Raw genomic sequence first — 27639 nt, 5'->3', positions numbered from 1 at the left:
GGAGTGGTACTGCGTATCACTACGCCCTACAAGTAGTGCAGTCCTGTCCATAGGTTCAAAGTAGCACACATATTACATACACAACAGTCACTGCTTGCACTTCTGTTTCAAATCTACACAAATGTCCTCGGTACGGAAACATACTGCCATGTTCCCTACTTTAGTGTCATTCAAGCTTGACCAGCTTAAAAGGCAGAGGATGCAGGCAAAGGTTTGCAAAAGAATATAGGTTGGTTATAGAGCAGGCACATGGCAAATAAAATGTAACCCTGATAAATGCTAAATATTGAATTAATATAGGAGGAGTTAGAAAGGGAACTGTGTGCAATGGCAGATCTGTCAGATTCAGTATCCAGACAATGTAGTGAAGCTATTAAAATAGAACCTGATCAGAGTTCTCAGGATGTCCCCTTTGTATTGATGCAAAGTGGTTTCAGCTGCACATTGACTGAAAAGTGACAGCACAAGTCAGGAATCAGGCTGGCAATCTGGCTCTGAATACACTAAAATGAGGGATGGGGGTAGAATTAACCCAGTTTAATTGCACTGGGTGCACTATAACTTCAGCCCAGTGCAAAACTGCACCAGACTTATTTCACAATCTTTAATGTTAGGATACAGATGCTCCAGCCTGAGCACTCTTAATAAAAAATAAACCTTTTGGAGACCAGAACTCTGCACGTGTATGAAAGTACACATCCGCAGTGCGGCTTGGTCACTGACCTCATTGTGACTCATCGTAGGCACCTGATGGTATAAATCCAGTCTTCCTCGCTGAGGGTAGCACTCTAGCGATCTTGGGTTCCCAGCCCATTTTGCACACCTGCCTGCCCAGGTTAACTCCACTTTGGTGACAGAAATACTGAGGAAAATCGGAGCTCAATTTGTTAGAACTGCAGCTTTGCATGTACAGTAAATGGAATATGTGAAATGACCTCCTTGCTTGCAAGAAACTTTATCCTGAGGGAGTAACCCTGAGTGGTGGTTCTGAAATTCCAAAGGGATGAAGATTACATTTTTGACTCATATGATAAGGCGAGCAAAGAAGTTTCGTTGATGGCTAACTCCCTAAAGGAGGAAGAGGAATTACTGAAGGAGACCAAAAAAGATATAAAGCTATACTGAATGAATTTAACATGAATCTCTGAGCATGAAGTAAAAGGCAGAGGATTCTTATACTGAAGGGTAAAATAGTCAGCAAGACAGAGGTTTGGGTTGAATGGCAGACATCTTGCCACATTTGGAGTGAAAGCTATGGGAATAATGCCATAATGGAAGGACAGAAGAATCTTGAGATTTTCCACCTGGGTAGTAGGAATCTGAGATGTAATACTGTAGAGCTATCTATACCAGATAGTTGAGTATGGATTTCTACTGCAAGTTTCAGTGCTTCAGATTCGGGTTGTCCTATCGAATGTGTATTCATTTTAACTCAGTCATAAATAATCCTGTGCTTAACAATAATGTTAGGCAATGTGTTACAAGAACAGTAAATTACTAAAATCTATGCTGAGTTATACCTTTAATATTGATAACCCAAACTTGGCATCAAACACCCAGAATATCACCAAGATCTGTACCATTTCCATGCTAGGACTTTCGGAACATAGGGGAGTTGTTTAGCGGTGTAACTGTTTAGATCATTAAATATTTACCTTCTTATTTGTGTTCAGTATATGGATTTTCACTTGGAAGAACGTGCTGTATAAGTTTGCATTCACTTATAACCAAGATAAAAAAGACAATAGACCAAATGAAACTGGTGCTAGTGAGGCAGAGCTGGGGTCACCTGCAACAGTGTGGCTAAGTAATCATCACAGTCCAGTGCAATATTTCTTTAATTCATGTACATTAATGAATATTGGCCAAATTAGAAATCATTACACAAATTTCAGATTGAAATACTCCAGTCTTGAAAATAAATTCTGAGAGAGTGTGGAATGGTAAGCATTCCAATTCTTTGTTTTTGGCCATCTGCTAGATCAATAGTATTTATGACTTGTTTCTACCGCCACTTCCTGCTGCAAAAAAATCCTACTCATTTAGTTGCAGTTTAACTTTTTGTATATAGAGGGAAGATTCTAGTATGCCCCTGTGCAATTGTTTTTGTATGTTTGTGCAGTTTTGAAATCTCCCGTATTGTCATCGGTTCAGCATTTTGCCCAATACTCATTTGAAGGATGCTGCATTCTTCAGCTGTGTAACCAGATTCTTGGTTTGGCCCTGTGCCAGTTGATTGCCATAGTGCTGCCAGTCTACATTCAGTGGATAGAAGTCTCATTAGGTCTGGTCCCAAATACGGTCTCGGATGCTAGCACTGCTCAACAAGCTGCAAATTGATTCCCTCGTCACTGGCCTACCTATATATCAATACAGATAGGCATCAACTTGTCAACTCATGTAAATTACCTTTTATACATTTAACTGGTGCACGTGGAAGTAAGACCTCTTGCATACAATGCATCCTGTGGGCCACTGCAGGTTAAGTTTATTTCATTTGTAATTGTAAGATTAGCCTGAGGTTTAGTATATGTAGAAATAAGTGAGGTTGTGGCAAAACCACTAAGTGACTTACATAATTGTCTGTAACCAATGTTATTACCTCTAGCATTAATTGTCTGTAACCAATGTTATTACCTTTCAAGTTGGCTCTGGTTAAACAGAGCTAGATCGACAACATCGCGATCTGACGCGATGACGTCATCACGTGGGTCACGTGACATCCCCTTCGGTGGGAAACGTGATGACGTCATGACGTCAGAGGTAGAGGGCGGGGCCAGCCAGTCCTCGTGTGGATTGAAAGAGAAAAGACCTGTTTTGAGCTTCTCCTGTAGTTTCTTGTTTTGTAAAGTTCTTAAACAATAAATTCAGTTTGTTAACTTCCAGTAAGTTATAGATTCTTTGTTAGGAGTGCAGAGACTCCTACAAGGTAAGTAAATACAGGAAGCTCTCCAAATTTCTTTTTAATAGTATCATTTGGCTTTGTTACGAAGTATGAAGACACAGCAGGAAAACAAAATATCTTTGTTACCTTACAGATATAGATTCATAAAGGACAGAAATTTAAAGGGAGACTGATTCCTATTTTTTTTTTTAATAATCAATAGTTTCCTCAGTAATAAAATCCACAATGTATTCTTAACTACTTACTGTAGAAAAGTGTAACCTTTATCATTTTTACCCTTTAGCGGAACACCTCTGCTTTTGTTTTCATGCAGTTAATGCTGGGTAGAATTAACATTGATGTGTTCTATAGTCATGCACATTAAAGATTAATCTATGTGATTTTTCAATTTGCCTTTTAGTATAGAGAGTAGACTCACCCCCACCCTCTGCCCAATGTGATACCATCTTACCCCAAATACACCACCGCAAAGAACAGCAATGGTATCCCTCAAAGTGAAAAACAATGATCTCCAAAACACAGTGGTGATTCCATGATCCTGCACTCCCAGTGGGGAACCATGCTTGCAGAGAGTGTATGTCGGAGAATCGAGGTTCCAATGTGGTCCCACCTGTGCTCCCTTTGAGCAAGCTTCCTTGCTGGGAGTGCAGGATCACAAATCACCTAATAATTACAAATGGTTCATGAAAAATTTAATTTGCAAATTAACTACTTGAATGTATTACTTTATAAAGGGGGCTAAATTTTTCCATTTAAAAAAAAAGGTATATTTTGGTAGTCGATTGCTTGATCATATCATACTATTTAACAACCATTTGCTTTGTAAAGCATTGGTATTTTGACCTGTTTTGGCCATCATGCTTTAAAAACAGATCCATTGGAAAGGAGCCAAAGAACAACATTAAGGAAAGATTCTGGATCTGCGGTGAACTACTAAGCTAGATTATGGGATCGCAATCTGTTCTCACTGAAAGAAAAGAATCAAAGAAGGGCTGAACTGAGATTTTTTTTAATTATGAAGGAAACAGTAGGTGAATGTAAAGAAGTCTATCACCAGAGATCAGGAGAAAAATAATCAAATAACCTAAGTTTAAAAAAAACATTGGGTATTGGATGGTGCTATGAATTAGACACTGACCTTTCAGACACTGAGACTTGGGTTTGGATTTTCATGGGGACGGCAGGGCGGGGGGGGGGGGGGAGCTCCAAAGCGGTCGGGAAATCCAGCCCATACTGTTGACAAAAAATCCTCTGTTAGCTGTAAGAGTCATAGCTGAAATGAGTTTTGGCAATTTCAATCTAGTTCCTAGTGGGCATGGGCTCACACCACAAAACTGCCTTAATTGGCACTAAATTGGCAATCTCTATTTAGCATCTGGAACTGTTTCGATTTGACAAGAAATGCAAAGGCCATCAGGCTTATAATTTTTTTTTTAATTGCCTGTAAAATGATGAATTAGAAAGTTTATTACCTTGATAGTGCAGAAATTTACTGTAAGAGGCGAAGATTTCTCATCCAGGTGTTTTAAATACAGGATACGAACAATAGACTGTAGTGCCAAAACTTGCCGCTTTGGCAGAAACCTGCTGTGATGTTGGGGGGTGGGCGTTTGCGCCTACCTGATTTGGCTGTCACTGACTTTGGTGAACTCTCTGGGGTCAGCCTCACTAATGTGTTTAGCTGCACCTGCTGAGATTCCTGCCGACACTGTAGACTAACTCGGGGGAAGGAGGTGCTTGTGGCAGTTAAGAGGAACCCGCTACCTCCTGGGGCAACCCACACCCGTGAACAAATTAGCCTAAATATTGCATTAAGTCTAGGTAGACAGGAGAAGCTTGCACCAATCAGGATCATCAACCAGCACAAAACCAAATTGCTCCATATTTTTCCAAAGCCACTAGTCTGGAACAAGTGAATACCACAAAATAAATAAATCAAAAGCTCAAACAATTTCTGAGTGGCAATTCTGTTTCCACACTAGATGACTATATTGCACCCAAAAATAGAACTTCGAATGTAACAAACAACAACAGCTTGTATTTATACAGCACCTTTAACGTCGTAAAATGACCCAAGGTGCTTCACGGGAGCGTTATCAAACAAAGTTTGACACCGAGTCACATAAGGAGATATTAAGGCAGAAAGAGGTAGGTTTTATGGAGTGCCTTAAAGGAGGAATGAGAGGTTGAGGGAAGAAATTCCAGAGCTTAGGGCCTTGGCAGCTGAAAGCACAGCCACCAATGATTGAGCGATTGAAATCGGGGATGCTCAAGAGGCCAGAATTAAAGGAGCGCAAATATCTCTGAGGGTTGTGGGGCTGAAGGAGATTACAGAGATAGGGAGGGGCGAGCCCATGGATGGATTTGAAAACAATGATGAGAATTTTAAAATCGAGGTGTTGCTTAATGGGAGTTAATGTAGGTCAGTGAGCACAGGGGTGATGGGCGAACGGGACTCGGTGCGAGTTAGGACATGGGCAGCCGAGTTTTGGATGACCTCAAGTTTACTGAAGGTAGAAGATGGGAGGCCAGCCAGGAGAGCGTTGGAATAGTCAAGTCTAGAGTTACAAAGGCATGGATGAGGGCTTCAACAGCAGGTGAGCAGGAGCAGGGACGGAATCAGGCGATGTGCCGGAGGTGAAAATAGGTGGTCTTAGTGATGGCGTGGATATGTGGTCGGAAGCTCATCTCGGGGTCAACTATGGCACCAAGGTTCATAACAGTGTGTTTCAGTCTCAGACAGTTGCCAGGAAGACGGATGGAGTCGGTGGCTAGGGAGCAAAGTTTGTGGCGGGGACTGAAGACAATGGCTTCGGTGTTCCCAATATTTAATTGGAGGAAATTTCTGCTCATCCAGTGCTGTATGTTTGATAAGCAGTCTGACAATGTGGATACGATGGAGGGGTTGAGAGAAGTAGTAGTGAGGTAGAGCTGGGTGTCGTCAGCGTACATGTGGCAACTGACGCTGTGTTTTCGGATGATGTCGTCAAGGGGCAGCATGTAGGTGAGAAATAGGAGGGGGCCAAGGATAGATCCTTGGGGAACACCAGAGGTAACGATGCGGGAGCGGGAAGAGAAGCCATTGCAGGTGATTCTCTGGCTACAATTAGATAAGAATGGAACGAGCCAAGTGCAGTCCCACCCAGCTGGATGACGGTAGAGAGGCATTGGAGGAGGATGGTGTGGTCAACGGTGTCATAAAAAACACACAAAAGCTTAAATAATTCACAAAACAAATTTTTAAACTTGCTCATAAAGTTGACCATATGTGTTGGAAATCTGCCAAAAAAGCTTTTTGATGCCTTTTCTAAATGCATAGGGTTTAAGTTTTGCTCCTTTCCTGAAGTCTGATTTGCTCTTTTGGGCCTTCCCTCAAGGTATATTTGAGTTTCCAAGCACAAATGGCTCATGTGAAGAAAAACACTAGCGCAGATGTAATAGGCAGATGGTGCTATAAAATACTAGCATTCTAACCTTTTCAGGCTTCTCTGCATGCATGACTTCAGTCTTCAACACCTACCCACCTGCCCTTAGTTCCCACATGCTCCTTCCCTTGGAAGTCATTGAAAACTGTCCTCTTTCCTGCCTGTACAACTCACTTTCCCTCCTACCCACATGGTTTAGTGTAGTCTGTTCTCCGTGGTCCTGAACAAGTGTGCCGTCTATAAATTGGTAGCAGGGGCCAACTGTTGCATTCATTCCCATTTCCAGATGAACTCTTTTAGACTACATGGGTTCACCTCATGCTAGTTTCTCCCAGCACAAAACCCACCTGAATGCTCACAGACTTCAGCCCCCAGAGTTATCCCAGGAGGCATCATGAGTGTTCCCACATTCAGCTCCCGAGTACTCCAAATAAATGTGGGTTATCACTTGCTGTGTGCTTGCCAATTTAAAGAAAGTAAAAGATAGAAATTGAGTACATTAGTAAAGGATTATGTGTGAAAGCCATATAGAGAGATTGGAGGAGACACGGTGAATGAGAGACTAACAAAATGAGTGAGAGAGCAATATAAATGTGAAAGAGATATTACAATGAGGAAAGTGCATGAGAGCCATACACAGAGAAAAACGAATGGAAGACACAGAGGGGGACACAACGAATTGGAGTAGGAATACATGAGAAACATTATCACGGGAAGAGACAACCAATTTTGGTTTAATTTTAGCAATGCTAAAGGAGCTCTTATATAATGGTACATTTCATGAGTTAATGCTCCTCTCATTATTAAACAGCATCCTTCAACTCACCATGAGCAATGCCATAGTGTGTTACCAAGCACAAACATTGTGATCATCACAATGGCCAGCTGGAAATATTTATTTCCTCGTATTTGACACTGAGATGAGCTTCTGACCACATCCGCTCCATCACCAAGACCACCTACTTCTACCTCTGTAACATCATCCGACTCCACCCCTGCCTCAGCTCATCTGCTGTTGAAACCCTCATCCATGCCTTTGTTACCTCTAGGCTCGACTATTCCAACGCACTCCAGGCCGGCCTCCCAACTTCCACCCTTCATAAACTTGAGCTCATAGTAACATAGAAGATAGGAGCAGGAGTAGGCCATTCGGCCCCTCGAGCCTGCTCCGCCATTTAATGAGATCATGGCTGATCATCCAAACTCAGTACCTTGTCCCTGCCTTCTCCCCATATCCCTTGATCCCTTTAGCCTCGAGAAATATATCCAACTCCTTCTTGAATATATTTAATGAATTGGCCTCAACTGCCTTCTGTGGTAGAGAATTCCACAGGTTCACCGCTCTCTGGGTGAAGAAATTCCTCCTCATCTCTGTCCTAAATGGCTTACCCCTTATCCTTAGACTGTGACCCCTGGTTCTGGACTTCAACCAAGATGCTGCTGTGCTCTCTGACCTACATTGGCTCCCAGCCTGGCAAGGCCTCAATTTTAAAACTCTCATCCTCGTTTTCAAATCCATTCATGGCCTCGACCCTCCCGATCTCTGTAACCTCCTCCAGCCTGACAGCCCTCCGTGATCTCTGCGCTCCTCCAGTTCTGGTTTCTTGCCCGTCTCTGATTTTATTCACTCCTCCATTGGCAGCCGTGCCTTGAGCTGCCGAGACCCTAAGCTCTGGAATTCTCTCCCTAAACCTCTCGGTCTCTCTACCTGTCTGTCCTCCTTTAAGACGCTCCTTAATACCTACCTCTTTGACCAACCGTTTGGTCATCTGTCCTAATATCTCCTTATGTGGCTCGGTGTCAAATTTTGTTTGATAATGCTACTGTGAAACACCCTGGGTCGTTCTACTATGTTAAAGACGCTATATAAGGGCAATTTGTGGTTGTTGAAAGAAAAATTTGCTAAAATGCAAGGTCTCCTTGCAGCTGAAGCCAGTTTTGAGATGTTTCTTTGGGTTTTCTGTTGGGGCCCTCTTTAAAAATCTGCATTTCCCTGTAAGCTCTCAAAATATGTGAAAAATACTTTGAAAATTATATCTAAATTTCTTCCCTTGGTCAGGAGTTGCATACGTATAATGGAATTGAATGGGAACTGGTTAGTGCATTGAAATATAGTGCTTGGATCAAGCATGTGGATCAGCATACGATTCCATGCATCTTGTAAATTCACCTTTCCTATTTCTGCTTTCAGAAAGAGCCCGCGATTACCTGCACAAGACAGGGCGGTACATCGTGATTGGAGGAATCATTTCACCAGTTCATGACTCCTATGGAAAACAGGTAAAACTGTGCAGAATAATTGCTGTATTTTGAACCCTTCAAGCACTGAAGGTTACTTTTACCTTTCAAAACACGAGATGCAACACACATCACTAGATTTTCAAAATCGAATCAAACTATAAAGCCACTAATTTTTCCAGTAACTACTAACTGCTACATGTCTCATGAAGAAAGTGGAGGATTTTTTCTACGTTGTCATATAAAACGGAAATTAATACTGATCAGTATTCAATTACTCTCGTTCCCCCTCCTCATCAGATTTATTTCTTAAGTCCCGCTATCCCACTGTATCACGATGGCCAGGTGACCCATCTCCAAGCTCCCATCTCTGCCATTGTAGATACTTGGTGATTCATAACATTGACTCAAGATGCTTGCCTCTCTGTTTCATAGGAATGTTGGAACATTAACACAAGACTGTGTCAGCTGTGGCTCAGTGGGTAGCACTCTCACCTCGGAGTCAGAAAGTTGTGGGTTTAAGTCCCACTTCAGAGACTTGAGCACATAAATCTAGGCTGACACTCCAGTGCAGTGCTGAGGGAGTGCTGCACTGTCGGAGGTGCCGTCTTTCGGATGAGATGTTAAACTGAGGCCCCATCTGCTCTCTCGGGTAGACATAAAATATCCCATGACACTATTTCGAAGAAGAGCAGAGGAATTATCCCTGGTGTCCTGGCAAATATTTATCCCGCAATCAACAAAACAAAAAAAACTGATTATCTGGTCATTATCACATTGCTGTTTGTGAGAGCTTGCTGTGCGCAAATTGGCTGCCGCATTTAATACATTACAACAGTGACTACACTCCACAAAGTACTTGTCTGCAAAGTGCTTTGGGATGTCCGGTGATCGTTAAAGGCGCGATATAAATGTAAGTCATTCTTTTCTTTCAAGTGTGAGCCATTCAGCCATTTGAACTTGTTCCACCATTCTATTAGATCATGGCTGATTTGTACCTCAACTCCATTTACCCGCCTTTTCTCCCTATCCTTTGATACCCTCACCTAACAAAACTCTATTGATCTTGGTCTTGAAAATTTTAATTGATCCCCAATCCACAGCCTTTTGGGGGAGAGGCATCCATATTTCTGCTACAATCTGTGTGGAAAAAGTGCTTCCTAATCTCACTCATAATTGACCTAGCTCTAACTTTAAGGTTATGCTCCCTTGTTCTGAATTTCCCCACCAAAGGAAATAGTTTCTCTCTATCTATCTTATCAAATCCCTATTATCATTACCTTAATTAGATCGTCCCCCAACCATCTAAACTTGAGGAAATACAAACAAAGTTTATGCAATTGTTCTCATAATTTATCCCGTTAACAGGTTGACATCAGGACTTTGTTCTGTCGAGCATCAAAGGTACAAGTCAATGTACAAATCAATCCATGACACAGTGCATACACAATGGGGTCGATTTTCATTAAGCTATCGGGAAGGAGGCGGGACTACAACTTTCGGGTTTTAGTCCCGCCTACATCGACGTCCAGCCAATCCACGCGATTTTCCCTTGATTGACCTTTTTGAGCCCGCCCAGCGGGCTCAGCAGGCCAATTAAGGGCCACCCGGCAACAGGTGACGTCACAGACTGAAATTTCATCTGTCAAGAGGTCTTGACAGATGAAATGTCAGTGTTTCACAGCTGTTTGAAGCTGTCAAACACCGACAGTCTGACTTCCAACCTGAGTCCTTCTCCACAGACTCAGTTAGAAATCTCACCGGCAATGAAAGCTGAAGGCTGTCACTTTTGACAGCTCGCAGCCATTTTGCTTTCAGTGCCGGCTGAGTGATGGTCTCCCGAAACCTAGAGGAAGAAAGGCTGTTAAGGTAAGTACAGGTAATTTAAACTTCTTTACACACTTTAGACACACCAAACACACTTACCTTTGCACTCATGCACCCATCACTCACCTGAACACCAACATTGCGACCCCCTCCAAGTCCTTCAACCCGACGGCCCGCCTGCTCTAACCTGGCGTGGTTTGGAGCCGTCGGGAATCCCACACGACACTCCTCAAAATAGAGATTAGGCTAAAAACTGCCTGTTAACTACCTGTTAACGGGCAGTTAATTGGCACTAATCCCTTCCCGCCTCGGGTCGGCGGGTCCCAGTGCAGGGCGGGTACCTGCCTCCTGTGAAACTTATGTGGAGGCGGGTTTTGGGTGAGATGGTGTCGGGACCCCCGAATTCGGGAATCCCCCCCCCCCCGCCACACACCCGAAACCCCGCCTGACGGCTCCAGGAAAATCGACCCCAATGTGTTGCCAGTATACCATTAAAATTCTTCCTTTCTGCTGCAAGTCCTCTAAATATAAGAACATAAGAAATAGGAGCAGGAGTAGGCCATTCAGCCCCTCGAGCCTGCTCTGCCATTCAATAAGATCATGGCTGATGATCTACCTCATCTCCACTTTCCTGCACTATCCCCATATCCCTTGATTCCTTTAGTATCCAAAAATCTATTGATCTCTGTCTTGAATATACTCAACGACTGAGCCTCCACAGCCCTCTGGGGTAGAGAATTCCAAAGATTCACCACCCTCTGAGTGAAGAAATTTCTCCTCATCTCAGTCCTAAATAGCCAACCCCTTATTCTGAGACTCTGACCCCTGGTTCTAGACTCCCCAGCCAGGGGAAACATCCTCCCTGCATCTACCCTGTCAAGCCCTGTAAGAATTTTGTATGTTTCAATAGATCACCTCTCATTCTCTTAAACTCTAGGGAATATAGGCTTAGTCTACTCAATCTCTCCTCATAGGACAATCCCCCCCATCCCAGGAATTAGTCTAGTGAGCCTTCGTTGCACTCCCTCTAAGGCAAGTATATCCTTCCTTAAGTAAGGAGACCAAAACTGTGCACAATAGTCCAGGTGTGTCTCATCAAGGTCCTATATAATGGCAGTAAGACTTCTTTACTCTTAGCCTTTATTACAAAGGGATTGGAGTATAACATACCATTTGCTTTCCTAATTGCTTGCTGTACCTGCATGTTAACTTTCTGTGATTCATGTGCAAGGACACTCAGGTCCCTCTGAATACCAACATTTCCCAGTCTCTCTCCATTTAAAAAATATTCTGCTTTTCTATTTTTCCTACCAAAGTGGATAACTTCACATTTCTCCACATTGTATTCCATCTGCCACCTTATTGCCCACTCATTTAACCTGTCTATATCCCTTTGCTGCCTCTTTGCGTCCTCCTCACAGCTTACTTTCCTGCCTAGCTTTGTATCATCAGCAAACTTGGATACACTCACTCGGTCCCCTCATCTAAGTCATTGATATAGATTGTAAATAGCTGAGGCCCGAGCACTGATCCTGGCAGTACCCACTAGTTACAGCCTGCCAACCCGAAAATGATCCATTTATTCCTACACTTTGTTTTCTGTCCATTAACCAATCCTCAATCCATGCTAATATATTACCCCCAATTACATGAGCCCTAATTTTGTGTAATAACCTCTTGTGTGGCACCTTATCGAATGCTTTTTGAAAATCCAAATATACTACATCCACTGGTTTCCCCTTATCTACCCTGCTAGTTACAACCTCAAAAAACTCTTAACAGATTTATCAAATACGATTTCCCTTTCATAAATCCATGTTGACTCTGCCCAATCATATTATGATTCTCTAAGTGTCCTGTTACCACATCCCACATAATAGATTCTAGCATTTTCCCAACTACTGATGTCAGGCTAACTGGTTCCCTGTTTTCTCTCTCCCTCATTTCTTGAATTGCTACCTTCCAATCTGTGAGGACCATTCTAAAATCATGGGAATTCTAGAAGATCAAAACCAATGCATCCACTATCTCTATAGCCATCTCTTTTAAAACCCTAGGATGTAGGCCATCAGGTCCAGGGGATTTGTCGGCTTTTAGTCCCATTCATTTGTCCAGTGCTGTTTCTTTACTAATACTAATTTCTTTAAGTTACTCATTCTCACTAGACCCTTGGTTTCCCACTACTGTATTTCCAGAATGTTTTTTGTGCCTTCTACTGTGAAGACAGATACAAAGTATTTGTTTAATATCTCTGCCATTTCCTTATTCCCCCTTATAATTTATCCTGTCTCCTTTTCTGGCTCCTATGTTAGCTGACATTGTTAATGGTTCTCTCTCCTTAGGTACTGTCCCCCTCTCCCTCAAACCTGCCGTCATTACCCCTCTCGTCAAAAAAACAAACCTTGATCCCTCCGTCCTTGCAAACTACCATCCCATCTCTAACCTCCCTTTCCTCTCAAGTCCTTGAACGTGTTGTTGCCTCCCAAATCCATGCACATCTTTCCCAGAACTCCATGTTTGAATCCCTCCAATCAGGTTATCGCCCCTCCCACAGTATCTAAACTGCTCTTATCAAAGTCACAAATGACATCCTATGTGACTATGACAAAGGTAAGCTATCCCTCCTCGCCCATGCGACCTGTCTGCAGCCTTTGACATAGTTGACCACTCCAACCACCTCCAACGCCTCTCCACCGTCGTCCAGCTGGATGGGACTGCACTCGCCTGGTTCCATTCTTATCTATCTAATCATAGCCAGAAAATCATCTGCAGTGGCTTCTCTTCTCACTCCCGCATCGTTATTTCTGGATCTATCCTTGGCCCCCTCCTATTTCTCATCTACATGCTGCCCCTTGGCGACATCACCTGAAAACACAGCATCAGTTTCCACATGTACACTGATGACACCTAGCTCTACCTCACTACCTCTTCTCTTGACCGCTCCACTGTCTCTAAATTGTCAGACTGCTTGTCCGACGAGCAGAAATTTCCTCCAACTAAGTATTGGGAAGACCGAAGTCATTGTCTTCGGTCCCTGCCACAAACTCGTTCCCTAGCCACCGACTCCATCTCTATCCCTAGCATCTGTCTGAGGCTGAACCAGACTATTCGCAACCGAGCTTCCGACCACATATCTGTGCCATAACTAAGACCACCTATTTCCACCTCTGTAACATCACCCGATTCTGCCCCGTCTCAGCTCATCTGCTGCTGAAACCCTCATCAATGCCTTTGTTACCTTTAGACTTGACTATTCCAACACACTCCTGGCTGGCCTCCCACGTTCTACCCTCTGTAAACTTGAAGTCATCCAAAACTCTGCTGCCGTATCCTAACTCGCACCAAGTCCCGTTCGCCCATCACCCCTGTGCTCACTGACCTACATTGGCTCCCCGTTAAGCAACGCCTCAATTTTAAAATTCTCATCCTTTTTTTCAAATCCCTCCATGGCTTCGCCCCTCCCTATCTCTGTCATCTCCTACAGCCCCACAACCCTCCGAGATATCTGCGCTCCTCCAACTCTGGTCTCTTGAGCATCCCTGATTTTAATCACTCAACCATTGGTGGCCGTGTCTTCTGTTGCTGAGGCCCTAAGCTCTGAAATTCCCTCCCTAAACCTCTCCACTTCTCTTTCCTCCTTTTAAGACGCTCTTTAAAACCTACCTCTTTTGGTCATCTGCCGTAATTTCTCCTTATGTGGCTCGGTGTCAAATTTTATTTTATAACACTCCTATGAAGCATCTTGGGACGTTTTACTACGTTGAAAGCGCTATATAAATACAAGTTGTTGTTGCTGTCTCTGCCTGTAAGGGACTCACATTTACTTTTGCTAATCTATTCCTTTTTACATACCTATAGAATATTTTACAGTCTGTTTTTATGTCTCTCGCTAGTTTACTCTCATTCTATTTTCTCTCTCTATCAATTTCTTGGTCATCCTTTGCTGAATTCTAAAATCCTCCCAATACTCAGGCTTACTATTTTTAACAACATTATAAACCTCTTTGTTTAATCTAATGCTATCTTTAATTGCTCTTGTTAGCCACGGTTGGACCACATATATACCTATGGATTCCTTCATATAACCACTGTTAAAATGATGAAGACAGGCCTTTTATTATTCAGTTAGTACAGTAGTTATGGGTAACATTTGTGATTAATACATTAGGAGTATGCCATTTCCTTGTAATGTCCCATGAAGTAATATTGCTCTAGTTCAAATCAATCCTGATACAGTGGCGGGGGGGAAATTTGAAAGCTCAATAATACCACAACCTGAGCTACTGCAGTAAACATTACAAATAAACCTTTTATGTTAGGGCTGAACTCAATTAAACCTGCTAATTACTCCCTGAAAAATACATTTCAGTTAAACCAATAAAACGCAGAAGTGTCATTGTCTGTACATTGCAGTTCTGGTATAACACTCATAGGAACAGGACTAGGCCCTCAAGCCTATTCCACCAGACAGCTATAGGTACCTGTCTGACTCAGGAAATGCTTCATCCTCTCCCTCTACTAATAGGCATTATTGATGCAAAGCAGTCACCTCCAGCACGTGCTGGTTCCAGGAGGAAGGAGGCACTGAGGATGCAGCCAATGGTACATGTCACCTCCTTTACATTACATTTTGTGAAGCATTTATTTTTACTTTCATTTGTTCCATCCAAGTTGTTTTGATCATTACACCTGAGTGTTTTTGATTAGACACATTCCAGGATTATTATTTTTTGCCCATTCATAGTCAGTGGGTGGAACATGTAGCCCATGTTGAGCTGAAGAAGTGGAGATTTGCTCCCAGCTGATCTTGCCAATTTTATTTTTTGACTAGAATTCAGGAAATAAATAAAACCTGAAAATTAGCTGGCTTAATTAGCAAAGAATAACCGTTGCAGCTTGGCTCAGTGCTAACGCTCTCAGGCAGACAATAGTGGGTTTAAGCCTCACTCCCAGACTTGAGCATGCACTGAAGTGTCAGAGGAAACATTAAACTGAGTCCAAAGCTGCATGGGTGGATACAATTAATCCTATCGCACTATTCAAAGGGAGTTCCAATTTATTAATTCCTATTTATTCTCATAGGTCAGTTTTTTTTGACTTACAACTGTAAAAACGTGAAAATTAACAACAGTAACGTACTGGAGGGAATTATGTAATGGCAAACAGCCATGCGCAGCATTCCAAATATTCTACCCAGGTTTAGTTGTTCCACTTTGTATTAAAACATGAATAAACAATATGGGCTGAATTTTAATGGTGAAGGCAGGTTGGGGGCAGGGGCTGGGGCTGGGGCTCCGAGGCGGTTGGGAAATCCGGGAGAACGTGTTTCCAGCAGGCCCTGCTGAATTTAATGGCAGTGCCTGATTTGTACGGGAAGCCTCTGTTTCCCACCCGCAGCCAGTCAGATTGAGAGGCTAGCTGTCTCCAGGTGGGTATTGCCTGCAGCACTAGGCCACAGAGAGGAGGGAGGCGGGATCGCGTGGGAGCTAGGGTCGAGCGGGCAGGGGGGGGGGATCTGAATAAATCGGCGGCCTGGAGGAGCGAGGGGGTGGGGTGTTAAAATGATTGTGGGTCTCCAAAACATCATGGGCTGGCCGGGGGTGGTGGGGGTGGGAGCGGTCCAGCACTGGGTGGAGGTGGTCTGAAAAGATCACATCCGGCCGGAGGAGGGAGGGGGGTGGTGTCCAGAACATTGCGGGTCAGCCGGGGGTGGGGGGTGTTCCAGATGATCGCGATCGCTAGCCTGCAACCAGCACTGGACGGGGGGGGGGGGGGGAATCTCCAGAACATCGCAATCGCGGGTCAGCCCGGACCAGCACCAGGGGGCAGGCAGGGTTGGGGGGATGTCCGAAGGGATCAGGGGCCGGAGTAGCAGCAAGGGGAGGGGGGTTGGCAGAGGAGCGGGGTGGAGACCGAGTGGGGGTATCGGAGGCCTGGGGGAGGAGGGTGGGCTGGGGGGGTGAATCGGAGGCTTGGGGTGGGGCGTGATCGGAAGCAGGGGCCCTGGATTCAGGAGGTAAGTGTAAAATCACTTGCCTCCTGGATCCAGCAGTCCTCATCTTGCATTACCTGGCAGGTTTCATGAGGTGTACAAAACCTGACCAGCGAAAGTTAAATACAAAATGCAGGTTACAGAAGAGGCTTCCAGCCTCATTATAATATTTAAATCAACGACCACCCCCTGGGAGCGGGTTGGCTGCCCGTCCCCCACCCCCACTACGTTAACACTGGAAGTGGGCGAGTTGGAGGTGGGTTCAGGTCTGGATTCACATTTTTTTAAACTTTAACTACCCCCTTGCCCTGAACCCACTTTTTTTTAGGTTAAAATTCCCCCCAATATCTCAGTTGGGGCTTCTGTAGAACATTGGCAGGATGTGTTCTTGGCACTAGAGTAGACTCCTGCTAATTAGCAATGCAAAATATGAGGTCTAAGTAAAGTTTCTTAATTAAAGAAAGACAGACTTGCATTTATATAGTGCCTTTCACGACCACCAGACGTCCCAAAGTGCTTTACAGCCAATGAAATACTTTTTGAAGTGTAGTCACTGTTGTAATGTAGGAAACTCAGCAGCCAGTTTGCGCACAGCAAGCTCCCACAAACAGCAATGTGATGATAACCAGATAATCTGTTTTCGTGATGTTGATTGAGGAATAGGTATTGGCCAGGACACTGGGGACAACTCCCCTGCTCTTCTTCGAAATAGTGCCATGGGATCTTTTACATCCATCTGAGCGAGCAGACAGAGCCTCGATTTAACGTCTCATCCGAAGGACAGTGCAGCACTCCCTCTGTATACTGAGCTGGAGTGCCAGCTTAGATTTTTGTGCTCAAGTCTCTGGAGTGGGACTGTGACCACTACCGCTACCTTCTGACTCAGAGGTGAGAGTGCTACCAACTGAGCCATGGCTGACACTAATAATTAGCCAAATTATTCATTGAAAGAAGACCATTTAATGACCCACTCCTGGCTGTACCATTCAATAATTGTTGGCTTTTCACTAGTGCTTCCTGTCTTGTGTCTGTCGTTTGAAGAGGTACTAGCATCTGTACATTGGAAAAAGCACTTGATTGAAATGATCGTGGTGCGTGCTCAAACACACATATTGGCTTGAAACATAATTTATGTTGAAAAATCCCAACTATTCGCACTCTGGGATTGAGCCGCCATTTTTGCCTAGTGTTTTGTGTAGGTGTAGTGGTTGTTGCAAAATTGATGTTTTATTCATAAACTGCATGTAGATCAGATATTCAGTGTAAGATTTATGTTGTCAGCCTGAGCCTGAATTCAAGGGTTGTAATATCTTGGTTTCATTCCCAGAAACATTAAGTGTCACAGTTAGTGTTTTGGAGGAAGTAGAGAGGCCAAATAAGCCGTTGAAGGATCTTAGAACATCTGCACAGATGTTGACATTCCACTTGTAAAATTGTTGAAAATTTGTTCTTTGATTTTTCTCTCCTTTTCTTGCTGGCAGCTCACCAGTAAAATCACATTACCAGCTTCTGCCAAATGGAAAATCAGTAATTTTATTTTAGGGCTTTTACCTACTTTACTTACCACAACCAAATTTGACTCAAGACTCGATGATCTGTTTGTTGCAATAAAAGGTTTGTTAATAGTGAAGTTCCACTATAATATCCTCCCTGCTGGAGCAGTCTACTCTACAGATTGATTTACAATTACTGTTATCCAGTAACAACCAGCAGAAGGCACGGTATGGATAGTGACCATCAGACAAAATCAGTTTTTCCTATCATAGATGTTTGGAAGTTTCTGTATCACAATGGATTACTATCCTTCCTGTTTGGGGAACTGCATCAACTCCTTCAGAGAAGGAACTCGCTGTGTGAGGAATCTTTGTTGCAAACTTTAGTGCTACCATTCCATGATGAAAAATAAAGGAAGACTTGCATTTATATAGCACCTTTCACAACCTCGAGATGTCTCTCAGCACTTTACAGCCAATTAAGTACTTTTAAAGTGTAGTCACTATTGTAATATAGGAAACACAGCAGCCAATTTGCACACAGCAAGGTCCCACAAACCGCAATGAGATAATCTGTTATAGTGATGTTTGCAGAGGGATAAATATTGGCCAGGACACCAGGGAGAACTCCTCTTGAAATAGTGCCATGGATCTTTAAGTCCACCTGAGAGGGCAGACGGGGCCTCGGTTTAACGTCTCATCTGAAAGACGGCACCTACTGGCACTGCAGCACTCCCTCAGTACTGCACTGGAGTGTCTGCCTAGTTTTTGTGCTCAAGTCTCTGGAGTGGGACTTGAACCCACAACCCTCTGACTCAAAGGCAAGAGTCCAACCCACTGAGCCACAGCTGACACTGAAGAAAGAAACAACTTTTATTTATGAAATGCCCTTCCATAGCACCTAATTTGAGCACAGCAAGGTCCCACAAACAGCAATAAAATAAATAACCAGATTATGGCTGGGAATTTCCTCAGCTGCTCCCACTTTGCAGCCATAACTTTGCTGGAAGTGTGGCAGAAACTGTTAACATGCAAAAATGGTGTTTCTACCGTACTTCTGGTGAATTGCGCTGGCTGAGTGGGAGAAATTCTGAGGAACTTCCTGGCTAATCTGTTTTGGTGATGTTGGTTTAGGAACAAATCTTGGACTGGACACCTGGAGAAGTCCCCTGCTTTTCATCGAATAGTGCCCACCTGGGAGGGCAGTCAGTTCCTCAGGTTAACAGCTCATCTGGAAAAAGAGCACCTCTGACAATGCAGTATTCCCTCAGTACTGCACTGAAGTTCAGTGTAGATTATATACTCAAGTTCTGGAGTAGGGCTTAAATTCATTGCTTCTGACTGAGTCACGAGTTTTGCTACTCCTGTCTGAAGGAGGTAGCCATCAGAGATGAGGCATTGACAAAGGGTTGAAAGCAGGTTGCCTACCCACACACTCAACAGTGAGTGGTGAGGATTCTAAAGAGAAGGAGAAAGACACATTTTAATGGAATAGAAAAATTCTAATTGTAGTTCATAACAAATCAATGGGATAAGAAAGAAAGATCATTGCTGGTTTCTTTGTGCTGCCTGTTCATCATTTTATCAGGTAGCACTAATGGAATGTGTGGCCGCGATTTCCCCTACCTCGGCGGGTCCGGGGCAGGCGACGTCGGTGGCGGGTCCTGACCTTGCTGCTGGCTCCAGACCGCTGTCCAAAATTATTTTCCCCTGATTGGGCTTGTTAAGCCCACCCAGCACATTTGCCGGCCAATTGAAGGAAACGGGTCTGATGAAGTCATTTGATGACGCGTCATCAGCCGGTTTCTTTAAAGGGGCCATGCACAAATTTAGTTTGATAGTTGATAGTTGTGCTGCCATTGTTCTACAGCATTGAGGTGCTGCAAACACTGACAAGCACTGCACATAGGTGCACTGCTGCAACCAGGCACTCCCATGACTCCCTCCATATGCTTATGGAGGGAGTCACAGCACACAGGGAGGTTCTCTTCCCTTCCAATGGGCAGAAGACACTTCCCCAGGACACCAACGCAGCCTGGTTACACATTGCACAGGAGGACCAGGCTGCAGTGGCGCAAACCTTTCATTCATCTCAGTAGATCACGAAACGTTACTGCAAAGCCACGCTCAACTTCATCCTGCTGTGCCACTCATCACATCCCCATCACTCTGCCTTCCCTACCCTACTCCTGCACATCCTTACTCACACCAGCTTACCTTACACCTCCACCCATCCCTCTCTATCTACATTATCACATCCCCATCTCACTAGCCACCCCTCACACTCACCCTCATCCTAGTGCAATCATACCAACTAACAACACACAGGGTAGGCACTTGTGTGTTTTAGCCAATGTTCATGTGAAGTTTCTGTTAATGTGCTGTCAAACATTGAAATCTTTATTTTCAACACTTTGCATTCTTGGACAGATTTGTGTGAACCTTTGGAAGTGGCTTAGTGAATTGCAGTGAATGGTGAGACATAACGGTACCCCTCGCAATGGTCATGAGTGTGAAAGGAATGGCTTGGGCAATGTAGGGATGCTTTATGGTGTTGGTGTGGGGTGGTGCCAACCTGGCGCATCATGTGGCAGCCAGGGTGTACAGCATCAAGTGAAGTAAATCTGGCCATGGTGAGGCCATCCCTGGCCTCCCAGGCAGCAATGTGGTTGGGTGCTGATGCCCTCTGTCCTGTGCAGCATCAGTTGATTGCGGAGAAGATTGGTGATGTTGTTGATGCTGCTGGTGTGCCTGCTGCTGCTGGTGTTAGGGCTGATCGTGGTGGGATTCTGAGGACCACGGTGAGATCACGAAACGTTACTGCAAAGCCACACTCAACTTCATCCTGCTGTGCCACTCATCACATCCCCATCACTCTGCCTTCCCTACCCTACTCCTGCACCGATGCTGATGTAATAGATCGCAGGTGAACTTGAGATGACGGAAGCGATCTGTCAATGGTAAACGAGGTTGTTTCATTGAGGTGACACTGGATAGAGATTTTACTCCAAACACTTGTAACCTGCATAAAGCTCAATTTGTCTTCCAAATGCAGTTAGCAACAGCTTCTGAGCTTGGAAAGTGAACAGATGTGAGATGGGAGCTTTTATAGCACATTTGCAGCTGTCAAGTAATGAGATGATTCCATGGTCATACAAATCCCAACCTGCTTACCTGACGTGATCCCCAAGCAGTGTAGACCCCATGGGCGACCTCGTAAAATGTAAAGGTGAGCTCAAAATACTTCTTAATGGGCTGTTAACAAGGTCCTAATGATCTGAATTGCCTTCCTCACTGCTGTGTGTCAGGTCTGTTCATCGCTGACAGACTTGACATCTGGGAAAGGTGTGTGGCGGGTGGGTTGACAGCAGGGTCCCGACCCACTGTCAAAAAAAATCTTTCCACCCGACCCGGCACCAATCGCGCCCGCTGACCCCCCTGAAAAATTCCTCCCTATATGTCTGGACCCAACAGGCATTTCAGCAGACATGTGCCCCTTCCTGATGACAATATCATTAAAAACTTGAACAATGTGTTGCATGGTAAAAATGTTTCTGATTAATGCTGAGACACTGTGAAAGCTTAGGAGAAACTTGGAATCCATTTAGAATAGGTTTAGTTGTGCAAATAAATATGAAAAAGGTGGTTCTGAAGATTTCTAATGTAAGCTCATAGACACAACTGGTGTCCATAAAAAACAAACAGAACCTGTTAGCCACAGTTTTGTGTATAACATCTGTCATTTTTAATCTTCGATTTCCAACACAAATCTGAGCACTAATTTTACAGGCTGTTCTTTGGGCTAAACAACTTCTGTTCTTATCTGCAGCTCACTAAACAGAACTGTATGCTTTGCTCATTCTCACTAAATAAAATGCATCTATCAAAATGGGGGCAGCATTGCATTACAGAGTAAAAATGTGTGCAACAAATAGACGCTTCATTATTCAATTTTTATTTTGTTTTTCGAATACTTTATTTGGCCAAAGTCATGTATCTGTTGTTCAAACATTTTTTCTTTGTAGTTTCCTTTCTCATCTATTGGTGCAAACACTGATCATGGGCGTGTGAATCGGCATTGTGCCTGGCAGTATTGGTGGTAAGAAGGCAGTATGTGGAGAAACAGGGCAAAAGTGCACAATGTTCATAGAATCCACCATGGAATTTCTTCCTTGTGTTTCACCTCAAACTGCAGCAGAGAAAAGGCTGTCTTGTTTTGCACACTTTGTACAAAAATAATAAGTTGCAGGACAACGGAGTATTACAGTTTAAAATCTTTTATGAAGCGTTAGGTCTGTTCTTACTCATACCAGTACAGTGGGGACAAGATGGAGTTAGGACCCCTTACAGATGCCTGCGGGCCAATGATAATTCAGTATGCAAATGTTACATCCCCTTTTAAAAGAAAATGTTATGCATTACTTTTAAACTTTTCTTCTACATAATGTTCTCGGTAGCATAAACATATAAGTAAACTCAGCATTTAACTAGCACTGAGAACATCTCAACGTTTCAATAACGATGTACAGTTTTCTCCATTGTGTAGCGGCGGCAGTAATCTAGCTGACCTGTCATAGTATCTCTTTTGGTGTTGCTGTCTCTGTACACGTTTTGCATGCACTTGCTTGCAGCTGACGACCTCTGGCTGCAGCTGCTGGTTGGTGCTTGGAAGGATTGAGCGAAGTCTGCGGCTCATCAACAGCTGTGCTGGTGACTTGAAGTTGTCAACGTTGTTCCACGTGAACAGATCCGTTGCCGCGACCTGCCAGGGCCTGTCTGGGATACGGTGAGGTATCATGGGCTCTTTGGCATTTGATGGGTGGCGTTCTAGACAAATGGAACATTTTCCGACAATGTCCTCAATGTGTTTGCACATTCCGGGCCAAAACATAATGTCACGTGCTCTTTGTTTGCATTTTTCCATGCCCATATGTCCAACATGAATTTTTGGCAACATCTCTGAGACTGGTAGGAATGATGATTTTCTCCCCTTTGAAGACGATTCCGTTGATTTGTGACAGTTTGTCTCTGTGGTTCCAGAATTCAGATATGCTCTGAGGGCATTTCCTCCTTTCCTCAGGCCATCCTTCATGTATGACTTTGCTCAGCAGTGTGAGCTGTGCATCTTTCTCTGTTTCTGCTCGGATCTCCTTCAGTTTTGAGTCACTCACAGGTAAGCTGTTGTATACCATGTGCACCTGCACATCCATGCCTTCACTGAGGCTGCTGTCCTGGTAGCTAAGAGACTTTCTGGAGAGCGTGCCTGCAACAGGAATGTCTTTGCCTGGACGGTGAATGATTGTGAAGTTGTACTTCTGTAGCTGAAGGATCATTCTCTGTAGCCTTGGTGGGGCTGCGGCTAGTGGTTTCCTCCTGATTGACTCGAGGGGCTTGTGGTCGGATTCCACATTGACTTGTCGGCCATAGACGTACTGGTGGAAACGCTTACATCCAAACAGAATTGCATGTAGCTCTTTCTTGATTTGAGCATAGTTGATTTCACTGTCTGAGAGATCTGGAAGCGTAGCCGATGGGCTTTCCTTCTTGCAGTAATACTGCGCCTAGTCTGTACTTTGACGTGTCCACTTGCAGTCTGAGCTCTTTGTTGGGGTCAAAGTAGACAAGAACTGGTCCTGGTTCTCTGGTGATTAGGTCTTTCATTTTCTGAAATGCTGTGTCATGTTGTTTGTCCCACAGGAACTCATTGGATTGTTTGAGCAACTGGCGCATTGGTGCGTTGATTTCGGAGAGGCTCAGGGCAAACTTGGCTAAGTAGTTAACCATGCCTAGTACTGTCTCTAGCCCTGCGCGGTTCTTCAGCGGCTCCATCTTCTTGATGGCGGAGATTTTCTCTGGATTCAGCTTAATGCCATCAGTTGAGAGGCGATGCCCGAAATAACTGATCTCGGTGGATCTGATTATGCTTTTCTCGGGGTTGAGCCGGATACCTTTCTCCCGTGATCTTTGTAGCATCGCACGGAGGTTCCTGTCATGTTCCTCTCTATTCCTGCCATAGATGAGGATGTCGTCTACAATTGCGACTACTCCGTCGAGGCCTTCATAGGTTTCGTCGATCTTCCGCTGGAATTCGTCCTGAGCTGAGATAAGACCAAATGGTAAACGCAGAAATCGGTAGCGTCCAAATGGTGTGTTGAACATTGTTAGCTTGGATGACTCTTCGGTGAGCTTGATAGTCCAGTATCCTGATCGTGCGTCCATTACACTGAAGTAACGTGCTCCCACTAGCTTGGGTGTGATGTCATCTAGCGTTGGTAGAGGGTAGTGAGGGCGTTTGATAGCCTTGTTCAAATCTCTGGGGTCGAGACAGACTCTGAGCTTGCCTGTACGTGGTTTCTTAACCACTACTAACGCGTTGACCCACTCTGTCGGTTCTGTTTCCCGGACGATGATTTCTGTATTCTCCATGCTCTGCAGCTCCTCCTTCAGGCGACTACGTAGAGCAAGGGGTATCCTTCTCGGTGGGCAAACCACAGGGGTTGCTGCTGGGTCAAGGTGAATAGTGCATTCACCTGGGAATAGTCCGATTCCTTTGAAAACGTCAGCAAACTCCTCCATGACTGTCTGCTTATCAACTGGTGCTGTCAATGATAGCACTAGCTTGACAAGGTCCATGTCTAAACATGCCTTTAGACCTAGCACTGAAGGTGCTCGGGTGTCAACAATGTAAAAGTCCAACATCATGTCGCTTTCTTTGTACTTGCATTTCATCATGCATGTGACTTTTACAATGAGCTGCTCACCCCCATAGCCGGTCAGTCTGCGTGAGGTGGGCTGTAGCTCACACTCATCCTTCAAGCTGTGATACTCACTCGGAGGAATTACATTAACCTGAGCTCCAGTGTCTAGTTTAAACCTAAGCTCTGCCCTGTTTTCCTATCTCAATATCGGCAAAAGCTTGCTCAGTCTCTGAAATCTGTTTTTTCTGTGACACAGAATCAATAAACAGTTCCTCTGCATTTGGCTCGCTATCTGGTATTTGGCTGTCACTCAGTGTGTGTACTGGTTTTCCGAAAACAGTCTTGCAAACTTTAGCAAAGTGGTTCCGTTTACCACATTTAGCACATTGCCTTCCTTTGGCGGGGCAGTGCTCCATGCCAGTTGTTTCCACAATATCCACAGTTTTTGAAGCGTTTTATGTCTGTGTCGCCCATTTTTAGAACTCTCTCTCTTTCTGTTCTGAAACACGCTCTCTGGGCGGTGTTCTTTGGTGTGCGTCTATTAACTGCGTGCACTGTCTGTTCACACGAGCTGCTCGTGGTGCCGGTTATGGTTTTCAACTGTGCTTGGGCTATCTCGTGCGATCTAGCTATGCCCATAGCTTTGTCCAGCGTTAGCCCGGACCCAACATTCAAAAGTTTCTCTCACTTTTTAGTTGAATGTATTCCAAACACAATGCAGTCTCTGACCATCTCATCTTTATCTTCTGCATATTCACAGACTTTTACCAGCAGTTTTAACTCAGTCACGAACTGTTCAAACAACTCACTAGCTCCTTGTACTTTCTCCTGAAACTTGTACCTAGCGAATATCGTATTAGTCTTGGACATCACATATGCTTCAAAACGGTCAAAATAACTTTTCAGTACCTTTGCTTCATCCGCGGTGAGAGACCATGTGTTAAAAATGTCTCTCCCTTTTTCTCCGATCCACAGGAGTAGGTAACTGCATCTTTCTTCCTCCCCTTTGCTTTTCAACAGACCTGAGAACATTAACTCCACGTGTTGCTTGAACTTGCGCCATTCTCCAGGTAAGTTCAAAGAATCCCAATTCATTCGAGGTAAGGGAGCTCCAACGATGTCCATTTCAAATCCCTGTTCTGACACCATGTCTTGTTTTGCACACTTTGTACAAAAATAATAAGTTGCAGGACAATGGAGTATTACAGTTTAAACTCTCTTTTATGAAGCATTAGGTCTGTTCTTACTCATACCAGTACAGTGGGGACAAGATGGAGTTAGGACCCCTTACAGATGCCTGCAGGCCAGTGACAACTCAGCATGTGATCACATGTGAATATAATAGGTATTCCTTACAGATGCCTGCGGGCCAATGATAATTCAGTATGCAAATGTTACAAAGGCCCTTAATGAAAGAACCCAGTGCACTGATGAGGCAAAGAAAAATCACCCAAAATGTGTTAAGTCTGTGTGTTATAGTGATAATTACTACACAGACTAAGAGAGTAAATTCAACAGGTCTTTACTGGTTGGAGGTCGGGACTATATTGAATACAATATTACTACACAGTGCTTATATACCGGTGTGGTCACCACCGGTATTACGTATACAGCAGCCAGAGAAAGTAGTACATCTCTTAAGGTGGAACAGGCTTAAGTTCTCTTAAGGTGGAACAGGTTACATACACCACAATCCTCCCTTTTTAGCTTAACAGTCATATCCCCATTTAACATAACATAATAACATATATACATATATAACTTCAGGTATAACAGTTCAAAGGTTCAGTCTCTCAGGAGGCTTTCTGATGCGGCTTGGATAACGCCTCTCAGTAGTCTCTGATTCTTGTTGTTGAGGTGCCTCCTCTATTTGGTTTCCAATGTATTGGGTGTCATCATCATCAAGTACATTCCCTGCCGAGGTAGATGCTTCAGGTTCATTAACGTCTTCCACAGTTGTCTCTGTCACAACCATGGATTCGACCCTTGCTCTCGACTCTACCAGTTGATCCGCATGACGCCTTATCACATTATGACCAATATCTACTGTGTACATCAGAGGTCCTTGTCTGGCCCGAATTGTTCCGGACTGCCATTTTTCGTTTCCATAGCCCCTTGCCAACACTGGTTGTCCTACGTCGAAAGTTCGAGTGGTCTTGTTGTTAATATGCCGAAACTGTTTGTTTTCCACTTCCCTCCGCACATTTGGTTTTAACAAGTCCAACTTGGACCGCAACCTCCTGTTATAAAACATCATGGCAGGACTTTGGTTAGTCACTGCATGATCGGCGTTTCGATATGACATCAGGAACTTGTCGACCTTGTGTTGCAGCGGAATCTGATCATCGTTCATGGCCTTAATTGCCTTTTTGAATGTCTGGACAAATCTTTCAGCCAACCCGTTTGTCGCCGGATGATATGGGGCAGAGGTATAATGTTTTACTCCATTCTTCTTTAAGAATTGTCGGAATTCTTCCGATACAAACTGTGGTACGTTGTCCGAACAGATCTGTTCTGGCAATCCGTTCCTTGCGAATATTGTTCTTAACACCGCAATTGTCTTTTCTGAAGTAGTGGTATTCATCTTGATGACTTCTGGCCATTTGGAATGTGCGTCCACCGCGATTAGGAACATGGAGTCCATGAATGGACCAGCAAAGTAAATGTGTACGAGTTGCCATGGGGCTGAAGGCCATTCCCATGGGTGTAGCGGTGCTATCGGAGGTGCATTTTGCACTTTTTGGCACCCAGCGCAGCTTTTCGTTAACTCCTCAATCTGTTGGTCAATACCCGGCCACCATACATAAGCCCTAGCAAGACTTTTCATTTTAACTCCCCCCAGATGACCTTCATGCAGTTCGTTTAAAACTCTTTCCCTTAACTTGGGAGGAATAATCACTCTTGTCCCGTACATCAAGGTACCATGGCAGACGGACAGCTGGTCTCGCCTTGCCGAAAATGCCGGTAACAGAGGATCACCCCATGTTGGCCATCCTTTCACTGTCACCTCGTAGACTCTGGACAGTGTCGGGTCGTTCCTGGTTTCTCTTTCAATACTTGC

General features: G+C 44.2%; 1 protein-coding gene across 1 annotated transcript in view; it reads left to right on the top strand.

The window, feature by feature from the left end:
- nmnat2 (nicotinamide nucleotide adenylyltransferase 2) overlaps positions 1-27639 on the top strand; it is a 431783-nt gene that overhangs the window by 144212 nt on the left and 259932 nt on the right. Inside the window, exon 2 of the mRNA XM_085982604.1 lies at positions 8522-8610. Coding sequence (XP_085838730.1) covers positions 8522-8610 — 89 coding nt within the window. The remainder of the gene's footprint in view (positions 1-8521; positions 8611-27639) is intronic.

Source organism: Somniosus microcephalus, chromosome 3, assembly GCF_052327205.1.
Source record: "Somniosus microcephalus isolate GS21.2 chromosome 3, FLI_Smic_1.0, whole genome shotgun sequence".
NCBI lineage: Eukaryota > Metazoa > Chordata > Chondrichthyes > Squaliformes > Somniosidae > Somniosus > Somniosus microcephalus.
Note: the sequence above shows the minus strand (reverse complement) of the source record. Positions and strands in the feature narration are given on the sequence as shown.